This window comes from Oncorhynchus keta, chromosome 4 (genome assembly GCF_023373465.1).
Source record: "Oncorhynchus keta strain PuntledgeMale-10-30-2019 chromosome 4, Oket_V2, whole genome shotgun sequence".
NCBI lineage: Eukaryota > Metazoa > Chordata > Actinopteri > Salmoniformes > Salmonidae > Oncorhynchus > Oncorhynchus keta.
Window position 1 is genome coordinate 66,146,099 of NC_068424.1, and position 17,500 is coordinate 66,163,598.

The 17,500-nt window shown below is 42.8% G+C and overlaps 1 protein-coding gene across 2 annotated transcripts in view; it reads right to left on the reverse strand.

Annotated features, from left to right (window-relative positions):
* LOC118380877 (ras-related protein Rab-28-like) overlaps nt 1-12,595 on the reverse strand; it is a 77,168-nt gene extending 64,573 nt beyond the window's left edge. For both annotated transcript variants that reach the window (XM_035767842.2, XM_035767852.2), the window contains exon 1: nt 12,359-12,595. In XM_035767842.2, coding sequence (XP_035623735.1) covers nt 12,359-12,433 — 75 coding nt within the window. In that variant the 5' untranslated portion in view covers nt 12,434-12,595. The remainder of the gene's footprint in view (nt 1-12,358) is intronic.
* Nucleotides 12,596-17,500: the final 4,905 nt, after the last annotated feature.

Consider the following 17,500-nt stretch of genomic DNA (forward strand, 5'->3'; position numbering starts at 1 on the left):
AGATATAGGAGAGAGAGAGAGAGATAGGAGAGAGAGAGAGATATAGGAGAGAGAGAGAGATATAGGGGAGAGGAGAGATATAGGAGAGAGAGAGAGATAGAGAGAGAGGTAGAGAGAGATAGAGAGAGGGAGAGAGATATAGGAGAGAGAAGGAGAGATAGAGAGATAGGAGGAGAGAGAGAGATAGAGGAGAGAGAGAGATAGGAGAGAAGGAGAGAGAGAGAGATGAGAGAGAGAGATAGAGGAGAGAGAGGGAGATGAGATATAGGAGAGAGAGAGATAGAGAGAGAGATGGAGAGATAGGAGAGAGGAGAGATAGATAGAGAGAGATAGGAGAGAAGAGAGAAGGAGAGAGAGAGAGATGAGAGAGAGAGATAGGAGAGAGAGAGAGGTGAGAGAGGTAGGAGAGAGATAGAGAGAGAGGTAGAGAGAGAGAGGGAGAGAGAGAGGATGAGAGAGAGATAGGAGAGAGGAGAGAGAGAGGTAGGAGAGAGGAGAGAGAGAGGTAGGAGAGAGAGAGAGATAGGAGAGAGAGAGAGAGAGGGAGAGAGAGAGAGAGATAGAGAGAGAGAGAGGAGAGATAGGTAGGAGAGAGAGAGATAGGAGAGAGAGAGATATAGAGAGAGATAGAGAGATATAGGAGAGAGAGATATAGGAGAGAGGGAGAGAGATATAGGAGAGAGGGAGAGAGATATAGGAGAGAGAGAGATATATAGAGAGAGAGATATAGAGAGAGGAGAGAGATATAGAGAGAGAAGGAGAGATAGGAGAGAGAAGGAGAGAGAGATAGAGAGAGAGATAGAGAGAGATATAGAGAGATAGGAGAGAAGGAGAGAGAGAGAGATGAGAGATAGGAGAGAGAGATAGAGAGAGATGAGAGATAGAGAGAGAGAGAGATAGAGAGAGAGATAGGAGAGAAGAGAGAGAGAGAGAGAGAGATAGGAGAGAGAGAGAGAGAGAGGTAGGAGAGAGAGAGATATGAGAGAGATATAGGAGAGAGAGAGAGAGAGAGAGATAGGAGAGAGAGAGGAGAGAGAGAGTAGGAGAGAGAGATAGAGAGATAGAGATAGAGAGATAGAGAGATAGGAGAGATAGAGAGATAGGAGAGAAGGAGAGAGAGAGATAGGAGAGAAGAGAGGAGAGAGAGAGAGAGAGAGAGAGAGAGAGGTAGAGAGAGAGAGAGATAGGAGAGAGAGAGATAGGAGAGAAGGAGAGAGAGAGAGAGATAGGAGAGAAGGAGAGAGAGATAGAGAGAGAGAGGTAGGAGAGAGGAGAGAGAGAGAGGTAGGAGAGAGGAGAGAGAGAGAGAGATAGGAGAGAAGAGAGAGATAGGAGAGAAGGAGAGAGAGAGAGAGAGATAGGAGAGAGAGAGAGAGAGATAGGAGAGAAGGAGAGAGAGAGAGAGAGAGAGAGATAGGAGAGAGAGAGAGAGGTAGGAGAGAGAGGAGATAGGAGAGATAGGAGAGATAGGAGAGAGAAGAGAGAGAGAGAGAGAGAGAGTAGGAGAGAAGGAGAGAGATAGGAGAGAGGAGAGAGATAGAGAGAGATAGATAGAGAGAGAGAGATAGATAGAGAGAGAGAGATAGGAGAGAAGGAGAGAGAGAGAGAGAGAAGGAGAGAGAGATAGGAGAGAAGGAGAGAGAGAGAGAGAGATAGGAGAGAAGGAGAGAGAGAGAGAGAGAGATAGGAGAGAGGAGAGAGAGAGGTAGGAGAGAGGAGAGAGAGGTAGGAGAGAGAGAGATAGGAGAGAAGGAGAGAGAGAGATGTAGGAGAGAGAGATAGGAGAGAAGGAGAGAGAGAGAGATAGGAGAAAGAGAGAGAGATAGGAGAGAGAGAGATAGGAGAGAGAAGAGAGATAGGAGAGAGAAGAGAGATAGGAGAGAGAAGAGAGATAGGAGAGAGAGAGGAGAGAGAGAGATAGGAGAGAGAGAGATAGGAGAGAGAGAGAGAGAGAGAGAGAGAGAGAGAGAGGGGTAGGAGAGAGAGGTAGGAGAGAGAGAGAGGTAGGCGAGAGAGAGAGAGAGAGAGAGGTAGGAGAGAGAGATGGGAGAAAGGAGAGAGAGTGAGAGATAGGAGAGAGAGATATGAGAGAGAGAGAGGTAGGAGAGAGAGATAGGAGAGAAGGAGAGAGAGAGAGAGAGAGATAGGAGAGAGAGAGAGAGGGTAGGAGAGAGAGAGAGAGAGAGAGAGAGAGAGAGATAGGAGAGAGATAGGAGAGAGAGAGAGATAGGAGAGAGAGAGAGGTAGGTAGGAGAGAGAGAGAGAGAGAGAGAGAGGTAGGAGAGAGAGAGAGGAGGTAGGCGAGAGAGGTAGGAGAGAGAGAGAGAGGTAGGCGAGAGAGAGAGAGAGAGAGAGAGGTAGGCGAGAGAGAGAGAGAGAGAGAGGTAGGCGAGAGAGAGAGAGAGAGAGAGAGAGAGGTAGGCGAGAGAGAGAGAGAGAGAGAGAGGTAGGCGAGAGAGAGAGAGAGAGAGAGAGGTAGGCGAGAGAGAGAGAGAGAGAGAGAGGTAGGCGAGAGAGAGAGAGAGAGAGAGAGGTAGGCGAGAGAGAGAGAGAGAGAGAGGAAGGCGAGAGAGAGAGAGAGAGAGGTAGGAGAGAGAGAGAGAGAGAGGTAGGCGAGAGAGAGAGAGAGAGAGAGGTAGGCGAGAGAGAGAGAGAGGGTAGGCGAGAGAGAGAGAGAGAGAGAGGTAGGAGAGAGAGATGGGAGAGAAGGAGAGAGAGAGAGAGAGAGAGGTAGGCGAGAGAGAGAGAGAGAGGTAGGAGAGAGAGGAGAGAGAGAGAGGTAGGAGAGAGAGGTAGGAGAGAGAGAGAGAGGTAGGAGAGAAGGAGAGAGAGAGAGAGAGGAGAGAGAGATAGATGTAGGAGAGAGAGAGGAGAGAGAGATAGATGTAGGAGAGAGAGAGGAGAGAGAGATAGATGTAGGAGAGAGAGAGAGAGAGAGAGAGAGAGAGAGAGAGAGAGAGAAAGAGAGATAGGCGAGAGAGAGGTAGGCAAGAGAGAAAGAGAGAGGTAGGCGAGAGAGAGAGAGGTAGGAGAGAGAGAGAGAGAGAGGTAGGAGAGAAGGAGAGAGAGAGAGATAGGAGAGAGGAGAGAGGTAGGAGAGAGAGAGATAGATGTAGGAGAGAGAGAGAGGAGAGAGAGATAGATGTAGGAGAGAGAGAGAGGAGAGAGAGATAGATGTAGGAGAGAGAGAGAGGAGAGAGAGATAGCTGTAGGAGAGAGAGAGAGGAGAGAGAGATAGCTGTAGGAGAGAGAGAGAGGAGAGAGAGAGATAGGCGAGAGAGAGGTAGGCAAGAGAGAAAGAGAGAGGTAGGAGAAAGAAAGAGAGAGGTAGGAGAGAGAGAGAGGTAGGCGAGAGAGAGAGGTAGGCGAGAGAGAGAGAGAGAGGTAGGCGAGAGAGAGAGAGAGAGGTAGGCGAGAGAGAGAGAGGTAGGCGAGGAGAGGCGAGAGAGAGAGAGAGGTAGACGAGAGAGAGAGGTAGAGAGAGAGAGAGAGAGAGGTAGGCGAGAGAGAGAGAGAGAGAGAGAGGTAGGCGAGAGAGAGAGAGAGAGAGAGAGAGAGAGGTAGGCGAGAGAGAGAGAGAGAGAGGTAGGCGAGAGAGAGAGAGAGAGGCGAGAGAGAGAGAGAGAGAGAGAGAGAGGTAGGAGAGAGGAGAGAGAGAGAGGTAGGAGAGAGAGGTAGGAGAGAGAGAGAGATAGGAGAGAGAGAGAGAGAGAGGTAGGGAGAGAGAGAGAGAGGAGAGAGAGAGGAGAGAGAGAGAGGTAGGCGAGAGAGAGAGGTAGGCGAGAGAGAGAGGCTAGAGGCGAGAGAGAGAGAGGGTAGACGAGAGAGAGAGAGAGAGAGAGAGAGAGAGAGAGAGAGGTAGGCGAGAGAGAGAGAGAGAGAGAGAGAGGTAGGCGAGAGAGAGAGAGAGAGAGAGAGAGAGGCGAGAGAGAGAGAGAGAGAGGTAGGCGAGAGAGAGAGAGAGAGAGAGGTAGGCTAGAGAGAGAGAGAGAGAGAGAGGTAGGAGAGAGGAGAGAGAGAGAGGTAGGAGAGAGGGTAGGAGAGAGAGAGAGATAGGAGAGAGAGAGAGAGAGAGAGAGAGAGAGAGAGAGAGGTCAGAGAGATAGGAGATAGGAGAGAGAGGTAGGAGAGAGAGAGATAGGAGATAGGAGAGAGAGGTGAGAGAGGTAGGAGAGAGAGGGTGAGAGGTAGGAGAGAGAGAGATAGGAGATAGGAGAGAGAGAGAGAGAGAGAGAGAGAGAGAGGTGAGAGAGATAGGAGATAGGAGAGAGGTAGGAGAGAGAGAGAGAGGTAGGAGAGAGGAGAGAGAGAGAGAGAGAGGAGAGAGGAGAGAGAGGTAGGAGAGAGAGAGAGAGAGAGAGGAGAGAGGAGAGAGAGGTAGGAGAGAGAGAGAGAGAGAGAGAGAGAGAGAGGTAGGAGAGAGGTAGGAGAGAGAGGTAGGAGAGAGAGAGGTAGGAGAGAGAGGTAGGAGAGAGAGGTAGGAGAGAGAGAGAGATAGGAGAGAGAGAGATAGGAGAGGTAGGAGAGAGGAGAGAGAGAGAGGTAGGAGAGAGGTAGGAGAGAGAGAGAGATAGGAGAGAGAGAGAGAGAGAGAGAGAGAGAGGTCAGAGAGATAGGAGATAGGAGAGAGAGGTAGGAGAGAGAGATAGGAGATAGGAGAGAGAGGTAGGAGAGAGAGATAGAGATAGGAGAGAGAGAGAGAGATAGAGATAGGAGAGAGAGAGAGAGAGAGAGAGAGATAGGAGAGAGAGAGAGGTGAGAGAGGTAGGAGAGAGGAGAGAGAGAGATAGGAGATAGGAGAGAGAGGTAGGAGAGAGAGAGAGAGAGAGAGGAGAGAGAGAGAGGTGAGAGAGAGGTAGGAGAGAGAGAGAGAGGTAGGAGAGAGGAGAGAGAGAGAGAGAGATAGGAGAGAGGAGAGAGAGGTGAGAGAGAGAGAGATAGGAGAGAAGAGAGAGATAGGAGATAGGAGAGAGAGATAGGAGATAAGAGAGAGAGAGAGAGAGAGATAGGAGAGAGAGGTAGGAGAGAGAGAGAGAGAGATAGGAGAGAGAGAGAGAGATAGGAGATAAGAGAGAGAGAGAGAGAGAGGTAGAGAGGTAGGAGAGAGAGAGAGAGATAGGAGATAAGAGAGAGAGAGATAGGAGATAAGAGAGAGAGAGAGAGAGAGAGAGATAGGAGAGAGGAGAGAGAGGTAGGAGAGAGAGAGAGAGAGATAGGAGATAAGAGAGAGAGAGAGAGAGAGATAGGAGAGAGAGAGAGGTGAGAGAGGTAGGAGAGAGAGAGAGAGAGAGAGAGAGAGAGAGGAGAGAGAGAGGAGAGAGAGAGAGATGTAGGAGAGAGAGAGAGAGAGAGAGAGAGAGAGAGAGAGAGAGAGGTAGGCAAGAGAGAAAGAGAGAGGTAGGAGAAAGAAAGAGAGAGGTAGGAGAGAGAAAGAGAGAGGTAGGAGAGAGAGAGAGGTAGGCGAGAGAGAGAGGTAGGCGAGAGAGAGAGGTAGGCGAGAGAGAGAGGTAGGCGAGAGAGAGAGAGGTAGGCGAGAGAGAGAGAGGTAGGCGAGAGAGAGAGAGAGAGAGGTAGGCGAGAGAGAGAGAGAGAGAGAGAGAGGTAGGCAGAGAGAGAGAGAGAGAGAGAGGGGTAGGGGAGAGAGAGAGAGAGAGAGAGGGGTAGGGGAGAGAGAGAGAGAGAGATGTAGGAGAGAGAGATGTAGGAGAGAGAGAGAGAGAGAGAGGTAGGAGAGAGAGGTAGGAGAGAGAGAGAGAGAGAGAGAGAGGTAGGAGAGAGAGGAGAGAGAGAGAGAGGTAGGAGAGAGAGAGAGAGATAGGAGAGAGAAAGAGGTAGGCGAGAGAGAGAGGAAAGAGAGAGAGAGAGAGAGGTAGGGAGAGAGAGAGAGAGAGAGAGGTAGGAGAGAGAGAGAGAGAGGTAGGAGAGAGAGGAGAGAGAGAGAGAGAGAGAGGTAGGAGAGAGAGAGAGGTAGGAGAGAGAGGAGAGAGAGAGAGGTAGAGAGAGAGGAGAGAGAGAGAGGTAGGAGAGAGAGGAGAGAGAGAGAGTAGGAGAGAGAGAGAGAGAGGAGAGAGAGGTAGGAGAGAGAGGTAGAGAGAGAGAGAGGTAGGAGAGAGAGAGAGATAGGAGAGAGAGAGAGGTAGGAGAGAGAGAGAGAGAGATAGGAGAGAGAGAGATAGGAGAGAGAGGTAGGAGAGAGAGATAGGAGAGAGAGAGAGATAGGAGAGAGAGAGGTAGGAGATAGGAGAGAGAGAGAGAGAGTAGGAGATAGGAGAGAGAGAGAGAGAGGTAGGAGAGAGAGAGAGAGAGAGAGAGAGAGAGATAGGAGAGAGAGAGAGAGAGAGAGATAGGAGAGAGAGATATAGGAGAGAGGGAGAGAGAGAGAGATATTAATAATAATATTTAATGTGAGCTTAGTTAGGGTGCTTTCCTGTCGACAAAGGATCCTTCCATTTCTACCATATGCTGACAAGTAGCCTACATATCTTAGATTTAGGATAGTTTATCAATTCCTACTCTACATGTATGCTATTTCAACAACACAAATATGTTGAGTTAAAAGTCCTTAAGCTTCTGTAATGTCGTGACGCCTGATGAAACTGAGTATCCATATTTTTGACAGCTCCTACCTCAGGTGGTGGACAAGCCTTCACACATCTCCCCTACATTTTTCTGAATGGACAACCGCATGTGAAAATACCCCTCAAGATGCCGTCCAAGAAAAACTGATCCGATTGCAATTTGCTGAGCAAATTGACATTAATAAGGGGGGAAACAGCATTCAAGATGTCAGTCACTGGTGCCTATTCAAAATGGGGGTATGGGTCCTGTTTTCTGCCCAAAACAGACAAACAGGTAAGTCATGGAGACAGTGATGAACTGACACCTGGCAGCAGTGTGAGGGGGGGGGTTATTAATGTAGCGTTTCTACTGAAAACTAAGCTGTGTGTGTTCTCTGTCCGCCTGAAGGACTTCTCAGACTGGGAACATTCATTTTTCTAGTTGAGCCTACATAGGGTAACTGCTCCATTTGTTTTCTTTCTCACAGAGGGGGAGAAATGACTTTCAAGAGACTAGTGAGGCCGAAAAACCCTTCAAATCACTGCAACACATTCACACAATAATTTGAGGATTCAGAGATGCACTGAAGAAGAAACATTGCAGCATTATCATGACAACCTCTTTGCCTTGCTGCCAGCTGTCTGTGCTGTAGAAAATATAATTTTCTACAGGGGGGGGGGGCAGGTAGCCTCGTGGTTAGAGCGTTGGGCTTGTAACCGAAAGGTTGCAAGATTGAATCCCTGAGCTGACAAGGTAAAAATCTGTCGTTAACCCACTGTTCCTAGGCAGTCATTGAAAATAAGAATTTGTTCTTAACTGACTTGCCTAGTTAAATAAAGATAAAATAAAATGTTGGAACATTTACCTGCATTATGATCATGCAGGCAAAAAAGTCTCATACAAAATATTTGTCCATAATAAATACTAAAACTGAACATTTACATGTAGGCTTTTCTGGAAAATATAGGCTTAGCCTATATCTACCAGGAAGAGAATGAACAAAAGACTGAAATAGTTTTTGGTGAGGTTAATACAAGTTCCTACTTTTTTTGTGTGTGTCCAGAATGGTGACTGGTTTTATTACTGGCCTCTGATGACAGAAAGCAAATAACCTAACAATGACCCAGACACCGCCTGAACATTTAATCCCTACAGAACTCTCCAGCCTCTTCCCATTAAACTTCTACCACAGTTGGTTCTACTCTAAACATAATAGAAGCGCATAGGCGTGAACTGAAAGCTTCTCATTAAGAAAACTAAACGCATGTAGAGGGATTTTAACAAGAATAACAGCATATGAGTCTTAAACATGTGTGCAATCTGGAGCGAGGTCAATACTATTTCTGAGGACTGAGACTTGCCCCCCTGTTGGTTCATATGAATGAATCGGTCATGACTGCAAAGCAACAACGGTCATGTTAATGAGCTGCTTCTGCAGCAGGGAGTCAACTGAGAAAACAACTTGAACTCTTGAATATAGCCCCTCTTGAATAGATTTACCACAGATGGACTCCAATGAAGTTGTAGAAACATCAAGGATGATCAATGGAAACAGGATGCACCTGAGCTCAATTTCGAGTCCCATAGCAAAGGGTCTGAATAATTATGTCAATAAGGCATCTTTTTATACATCACTCACATACATTTGCAAAACTTTCAAAAAACCTGTTTTCCCTTTGTCATTATGGTTAATTCTGTGTAGATTTAATCAATTTTAGAACAAGGCTGTAACGTAACAAAATGTGGAAAAAGTGAAGAAGTCTGAATACTTTCCGAATGCACTGTATCTAGGCTGCTGTGCTACCACGTACTAGGCAATGCAGCAACTGCGGCTTACCTGTAATCACTGGCTAACATAGTAAAATCAGACAACCAGAGTAGCATGGTCCAAAAGTTTACAAATAAATCCCTCCAACAACACACGCAAACTGGATTAAGGGTCAGGTACGATTAATAGGTTTACTAGACTGGATTCATGCCAGATATAAATCCACTATGCTATTGTTGAAACAGCTTATAGATCTGTCACACAGTAATAGTACTTTGATCATCTTGGCAATCTCCCTTAGAACAAATGAAGACTGGAGCATATAGTGTACAAACCATTACAAACAGTTTTCTTTTATATCTTTTTTCATTATTGGACATAAGACTGAAGTCACCAGGAAATCAGCTCAGTGATTATAAATTTAGAAAATCTGTTCCCACGTATTCCCACACTTAAATAGAGAGACATACAGTGCATTTGGGAAAGCATTAAAAAAAACTTCGCTTTTTCCAAATGTTCCTATGTTATTAAAAAGAAATGTTTTTTTTATTCCTCAATCTACGCACAATACCCATACTGAAAGTGAAAACTGTTTTTTTATAAATTGTGGCAAATTAATGAAAAATAACAGAAATAACTTGTTTAAATCTTCAGACCCTTTGCTATGAGACTCGAAATTGATTGGAGTCCGCCTGTGGTAAATTCAATTGATTGGACATGATTTGGAAAGGAACCCACCTGTCTATACAAAGGTCCCACAGTTGACAGTCCATGGCAGAGAAAAAAACCAAGCCATAAGGTCGAAGGAATTGTCCGTAGAGCTCCCAGACAGGATTGTGTCGAGGTACAGATCTGGGGAAGGGTACCAAAACATTTATGCAGCATTGAAGGTCCCCAAGGACACAATGGCCTCCATAAATCTTAAATGGAAGAGGTTTGGAACCACCAAGACCCTTCATAGAGCTGGCCGCGCGGCCAAACTGAGCAATCAGGGGAGAAGGGTCTTGGTCAGGGAGGTGACCAAGATCCTGATGGTCACTGACAGAGTTCCTCTGTGGAGATGGGAGAACCTTCAAGAAGGTCAACCATCTCTACAGCACTCGACCAATCAGCCCTTTATGGTAGAGTGGCCAGACGGAAACCACTCCTCAGTAAAAGGCACATGACAGCCAGCTTGGAGTTTGTCAAAAGGCACCCAAAGACACTCCGACCATGAGAAACAAGATTCTCTGGTCTGATGAAACCAAGATTGAAATCTTTGGCCTGAATGCTAAGTGTCACGTCAGGAGGAAACCTGGGATCATCCCAACGGTAAAGCGTGGTGGTGGCAGAATTATGCTGTGGGGATTTTATTCAGCGGCAGGGACTGGGAGACTAGTCAGGAACGAGGGAAAGATGAACGGAGCAAAGTACAGAGAGATCCTTGATGACAACCTGCTCCAGAGTGGTCAGGACCTCAGACTGGGGCAAAGGTTCACCTTCCAACAGGACAATGACCCTAAGCACACAGCCAAGACAATGCAGGTGTGGCCTAGAGACAAGTCTTGAAATGCCCAGCCAGAGCCCAGACTTGAACCCGATCAAACATCTCTGGAGAGACTTAAAAATAGCTGTGCAGCAACATTTCCCATCCAACCTGACAGATCTTGAGAGGATCTGCAGAGAAGAATGGGAGAAACTCCCAAAATACAGATGTGCTAAGGTTGTTGTGTCATACCAAAGAAGACTCGAGGCTGTAATCACCGCAAAAGGTACTTCAACAAAGTACCGAGTAAAGGGTAAAAATACAGTTGAAGTCGGAAGATTACATGCACCTTAGTTTTTCACAATTCCTGACATTTAATCCTTGTCAAAATTCCCTGTCTTAGGTCAGTTAGGATCACCACTTTATTTTAAGAATTTGAAATGTCAGAATAATAGCAGACAGAATTATTTATTTCAGATTTTATTTATTTCATCACATTCCCAGTGGGTCAGAAGTTTACATACAATCAATTAGCATTTGGGAGCGTTGCCTTTAAATTGTTTAACTTGGGTCATATGTTTCGGGTAGCCTTCCACAAGCTTCACACAATGAATTGGGTGAACTTTGTCCCATTCCTCCTGACAGAGCTGGTGTAACTGAGTCAGGTTTGTAGGCCTCCTTGCTCGCACACGCTTTTTCAGTTCTGCCCACACATTTTCTATAGGACTGAGGTCAGGGCTTTGTGATGGCCACTCCAATACCTTGACTTTGTTGTCTTTGAGCCATTTCGCCACAACTTTAGAAGTATGCTTGGGGTCATTGTCCATTTGGAAGACCCATTTGCGACCAAGCTTTAACTTCCTGACTGATGTCTTGAGATGTTGCTTCAATATATCCACAATTTTCCTTCCTCAGGATGCCATCTATTTTGTGAAGTGCACCAGTCCCTCCTGCAGCAAAGCAGCCGCGCAACATGATGCAGCCACCCCCGTGCTTCACGGTTGGGATGGTGTTCTTTGGCTTGCAAGCCTCCCCCTTTTTCCTCCAAACATAATGATGGTCAAACAGTTCTATTTTTGTTTCAGCAAATTTGTAAAATATATTGTACAAATTGTAATTCAAAACATAATATATGAAATGGATGATGGGCATCCACAGTTTAAAAATACCATACGAAACCTATCATATTATACTCAATGGAGTGTCTCAGATTTACTAATCCGAAATGCTCTGAGACCAGGTTGGGCCACAGTGACCCGGTCCATGGTTGAAGAACATCAGGAAAGAGACAGAAGTAGCACCCTAGTCACATTTAGGGCGGATTAGTTCAGGATATTATTTTTTTTATGTCATTGTGGAATTATTTTCTCGCAAATTTGCTGATTCAAATGGTGTCCGACTTGAAAAAAAATCTAAATATACGCATTGCGAGATATTTGGCAAAATATACCAGCATGCTTCTCCATAGGAAAACAAATGAGGGGAGCTCAGCGTTCCAAGGGCAAAAGGTATTTCGGGGCTGGCGTTTGATGACAACCGAGTACGCTGCCCAGCCTTGCATAATTAGAAAGAGGAGATTCTCATGATTAAAGTGGTGTCCAATTTGCAAAAATCGAAATATACACATTGCAAGATATTTGGCAACACAGACATACCTATATTTCCCTATGGGAAACAATGGGACGACCTCAGAGTTCCGTGAGTAATTTTTTGTTGTTGTTTACATTTTAACTACCAGCAACGTGGGCAGCTCTCATTGCCAACAATAGCAAAGCAAGCATTGTGGCGTAGAACAATAGGCTGGGAATAGAACGTTTGGAAGGCGAGTTGGTGCCACGGTACTCAATAGAACTAATAGAAGCTGGCAAGGTGAAAAATACCCTAAAATAAGGCAGCGTGCAATGAACTAGTTTTTATCTGAAAAAAGCATTGTTAAAAATGTCAAGTGTCCAATGTAACCATAACAAAAGCAACAAGAGTCCCGGATTTACATTTACTATGTTGCGTCTGGTCTATGAGACCAGGTTGTGTTGCCGGGAAACATGTTATGCCCCACAGGCGTAATTGTCCTTTCTGTTGACACTTGACTGTTGGGAAGATAATTCAGAGGACAGTCGCTAGCTCTCATCATATACAATGACTAGACTTTGTTCCATGTCGTTAGTTAGCTCCACATGAACTAATGCTATTAACATCACTCTGGCCCCTGTTGTGAAAGACTAAGACGGTAACTAACCAACTAAATTATCAGCATTGGCTATAGTTAGCTATGCTAAAACAAAAAAAACTGCCTGTTTGACAAACCCCGGTGGTTTGGTTCACGGTTCTACCTGTCTGAAGAGCTAACGTTAGCTAGCAGCTAACAAGCATAGGCAAAACGTTGGTCTAGCACACGCAGCTACGCAGGACAATTCTGTAAGATACTTCTGAGCTAAAGTTATCCACTTCATAGTAATTTGCCCAATTGCCCCCGTGACGTAGGTATGCTGCTAGCTAGCCAGCTAACGTAACTCAAAATAATACATCTAGCTACTAGCTAACTATTAACTAATCTAAAAATCCCTCACCTTCCCCGATGCGCCGTCTCCGATGACTACAATTTTAAGTTGCTTATCTTGACTGTCCTCTTCTGAGTCCGACATATTGAAATATATTGCAATGAAGATATTATTGTACTGAAAATGTAGCTACTGCTATTCACAGTAATATCGTCAAAGCATTTGAATATAGCTAGCTTGCTATTCAGTTAGCTAAAATAGACCCAGCAGCAGACGCCATGTTTCACCTACCACTCATGCCAGGCATGTTCCATTTATGTTTTGTAAGCCTGTTATTTACAAACCCTTTATCTGCCAACTGAAATACTTGTACATTAAGGACACATTTGATGTTACAACTTTTACGTTAAAAAAAAATATCATCCAAGAATAGCAAATAAAGAAGGTTAACATTTTAATTGAATAAGACTGCTTCACAATGGACCAGTCCAAGGACCTGAACGCTCAACAGCTGACCATAGACTACGCGTCCTTGTTGCTATGGTAATCAAGGTCAAAGACTGAGAGGCATTCTTTCCAGATAAAGAAATGTAGAATTTAAAAAGTATTGACCATTCCATAAATAATACTTTTCTCCCCCCACATTATGTAGCATAAATTGCATAAAATAACTGTATGAACTAAAGTATGTAGCTATACACCTTCAAAAACGTTCCACATCTCCTAGCCTAGCCTATTCATCATGATGGTCCAAAAAAATATTCAAATTCCCAGGTAGCCCGAGGCCCTAATGGATTTTAAATTCAGTAGACCTGAATTGTGTTCATATGGGATTGCGGCTACTCAATCATAGTAATCCATTCAGACGTGGTTTAAATTATAATTTTACTAATCCCATGTGCCTCAGTTGCTGGAGCATGGTGCTAGCAACGCCAGGGTTGTGGGTTCGATTCCCACGGGTGACCAATAAGAAACAAGTATGGACGTACTTGGCTACTGTAAATGACTCTTGATGAGCATCTACTAAGTGACTCAAATGTTACACTAATTAATGCTGTCGCTGTCTCCATGTTGGGAGCACATTCATCATTGTCGTTTGCAGAGGAGTATGGAATATAATATATAGAATATCCTTTTCATTTTAGTTTAGGAATGAACGTGAGAAAATACATGTAGCTGTTACTTTGCAAAAGCATATTGTATTCGGCCTAGATAGCCTATATCTTCAAAGTAATATGTTGATTTTCATTTATGTTAAATTTAGGTTAATGGTTAATTAAAAATAGTTATACATGTATTCATTTCAAATTTCACCGTTTTCAAGATGGCGTCAGTTTAATTCAGTCTGTTATAGGAGATGTTATGTGGTCACCGGGGCCGACCAGCAGGTAATACAGAGGAATTTGCACCTGGAGCGGTTTGAGCCCGGTGGCAGTGACTGTCAGGTCAATATTGGCCCATCAACGTGGTAAGTGAGGGTGCCAAGATAAGAGTATTGTGAAGGTATATGCGTGAAAGACCCTAAACTGGACCAAAAAAAAGGCACAGGTATGCACACACAAAGCATGCAATGTATAGGTTATTGAACATAATTATGTGTTATGCGGAAGTAACTTTGATATTGTTGTTACTGTATAGTGAAACAAAATAGACTCCAGTACAGATGCTACGTAAATTGTTTGATTGATTTCAAATGAAATTGTTGGGCTACATGATAGCGGGCAGTTATGAAATCTAAGAAAATATTATTGCCAATATCTTGCACATGTTCTTCAATTATGGGTACCATCAGAACCCTCATAAATATCTGTAAGAATGGAAAATTAATTTTCATAAAACAAAAAATACTATTTTTCAGCAACATAAAGCCTTAATGAATCTTCAGAATCGTCAGTGAAAATCCAAGGCAGTGGTGTAATGGAACGGAAAAGGGCACATATTCAGTCGAGAGGGGACACCGATTCACTAAACAGGTATGGCCCAGATTCATCCAAAAACAACAATAACACGTTTTCATTTTCTCCCGTCTCACGTTGGTTGTTTGGAAATGCAGAGGAAAAGTAGAGATTCATTTGAGGACACATGGGCAAATAGATATGGTCATGTGGTATAGTAATGACATTTGTTACAATATTAATGTTAATATAGAATAGCTACATCTGCTTGTTGGAAGGACTAGTCACTAGAGGTCATCCCTAATCATTATTAAAGATCCCTAATAACATAATAATGCATAATACAGTATGTGTATGGGTTATGATTAGGTTTTCCTTCTCTTAGGTGAGTACATATATTAATCAATAAAGCAATAACTATTTTAAATATGAACAAAAACAAATGTGAGAATCAATCTTCAGGCTATGCATAATGTTAGACTACATAGGTCCTATTTAATGCATTCTTTTTTAATACGTGTGAATATATTTTCGCATTGTGTGGTACAACCTACAGCCTACACTAGTAAATGTTTAGGTGGGTTGGTAAAGTTTATTTTGATACATTTCTCACATAAAATGTCAAACACCCTATAATGATATTCATTTGGTAGTCTAATCTTTAAATTTAATCAGCATAATAGCCTCTATCGGGAATTGCAGCATGGGTCAGGCTAGCGGGAAAATATTTGATGTGCTATTTTACAATAGCCAACTATCAAATACATATTTCCTTTGTTTTATGTAGGCTATAGGCCAGCTCAGTACTATACAATACTATACATTTCCAAATTATGCTGCGTCATTGTTTGCCAAATAAAAGTGTACAATATTTAGCTTGTTTATGCAGTAGGCTAAACAATAACATACACCTTATAGGCTAGGCTATAACTTTTGATATTTTGAATGATATCTTTCTTGAACGTTACATTTGTGTCCATTCGGAATCGAATCTCTGAAAATATATAGACAGACATCGAAAGCTATAGGTTTTAGACTGTTCAAAGACCGTTCTATTCCAATAACCAAGAGTAGTCAGACTAGACTATGCTTAGTACCTTTTTACTTATTATAAGAATTGTTGATGCACAAGACCAATCCACGTATAGATTCAGTTTTGTCTCGCAACTAATATTGCAACATAATTTTTCAACCGCCATGTCCACGAGTTCTAATCTATACATCCCCAGGTCGATATGGACGCGTGACATTCTGTCGTATACCCTCTCCAGACCTTGTTGTGCCCCTCAGGTCATCGTTTATAACCTACAGTTTCTTTCGAGACTGAGAGGTACACATTGGATCAGTAGCTTAAAGCTGATGTAGGGTCATTGTATAGGTTATCACAGTTCAGAAGTTGTGTGAAATTCTTTATCGTGCAGTTTACCTGCGCTCTATCTAAACTGTCAAACCTAGTTGCTTCTGTTTTTTGTCATTTCATTTTTCAGATTATCACTAGCAATAGAAAATGTATCTTGCATTTTCTCGATCGGTATGGTTTAATGTTACTTAACCATTATTGAAATAGACTAGAGTGTAAGCGCTTGCTTGGCCTTCAACACTAGTCAAGCCGTCTGGAAATAGGCCTACTCGTTTGATATTAGGCTACATTTGACAAACGAAATATTTAAACTACTGTATAGGCTGGATAGTCACTTTTACAATTATAAATGTTATTAAATTATATATTAGTATACTATTTACTTTGATGCGATACATACCTCCTTCTCCATGATTTACTTATTTATTTATCGTAGGACGTTTGTTTGGGTTTAAGGTATGGAAGTATTACCCGAGATAGACTACTCCACGAGATCTGAAAATCGATCAAAATGTAATTAACATTTTATGAGCTATATATATATATATATATATAGCAAGGACACCTGTTGGGTATTTTACATTTTCATTACATATTTTCTTTAGGGTTGTTATTATTTCGATTGAACATTTTGTAATTTTTGTGCATTCTATTTTTATCGTGATTAATTGCATTGTCTGAAAGCGTTCAAAATATACTGAAAGCATCCAAAATACACAATGTATACAGCTAAAAACAACAAATCCGTTGAGGTTACAGAAATTGTGCTTTATCAATTGACTTGATTTTGCTAACCATTATCTTGGACAAAATCAAAACATCCGAATTCTTGTAATGCTTTTTGTGCTTTTTGTATATATCAAATCTTAAAGCAAATTCTGAATTTAAGATGGATCGTGTAACCACAGCAAATTCTAAAATCAACTCGATATGAGTTTTTTTTTAATCGTTTGACAGCCCACGTTCTCTTATTTGAAATGTATGCAGTTTTGTCCTTGAGCTGTTCTTGTCTATCAATGTTCTGTATGTCATGTTTTATGTTTTGTGTGGACCCCAGGAAGAGAGCTGCTGCATGAGCAACAGCTATTGTGGATGCTAATAAATAAATCATCATAGCTGTACTTTTCTCTCGGTGTTTGAAGCAGAGAAATAATTCTGCATATTATCAAAATCCATAATTGCACTGTCTACAAAGTTCACGTTTGCCTTTCTCCACAAATTCATCCAAATGCAGTCTCCGGATGTGACTACTCAATAAATTATTTTATTTTGAAATGTGAAATGTACAAGGTCAACCATAGTAGTACGGCGCCCCTGGAGCAAATTATGGTTGAGTGCCTTGTTCAAGGGCACATCGACAGATTTTACACCTTGTCAGCTCGGGTATTCGAACCAGCGACCTTTCGGCTACTGGCCGCTATGCTACCTGTCGCCCTTATAATGATGTCACTTCGGTTATTTTCCTTTTGACAAGGTAGACACAAATAGGCTGCGGATGGTATATACACTTCGTGTGAACGCACTATGAAGAAAAAAAATGGAAAAAAAATGTGTCCCACCCGCAGTGCAATAGCCTCTCTACATTACTAAATATCGAGGTTCTGTAATTGTGCTATTGTAACCTGACATGTCCACATATCATATCATTTAATTAAGTCTATAGCCTATATACACCGATAGATTTCGCCATGCATATGGAAACATATGGCCTACGGATTTAAGTCTCAAAGAACGTCATATTAAATACCAATTTTCTATCATTAGATCTGCAACTTGATCTAGAACAACAACTGGAACATGTCTCTGCGAGAGAAAATAATTTCACTGATTAAGTCTCATTATACGTGTCAAGCGAACATGTATGGAATTGTCCTTGACATCATGCAATATCTATCTATATATATATATATATATACAGGCATTCCGATGATTGTAAGAAAAATGAAAAAGTACTAA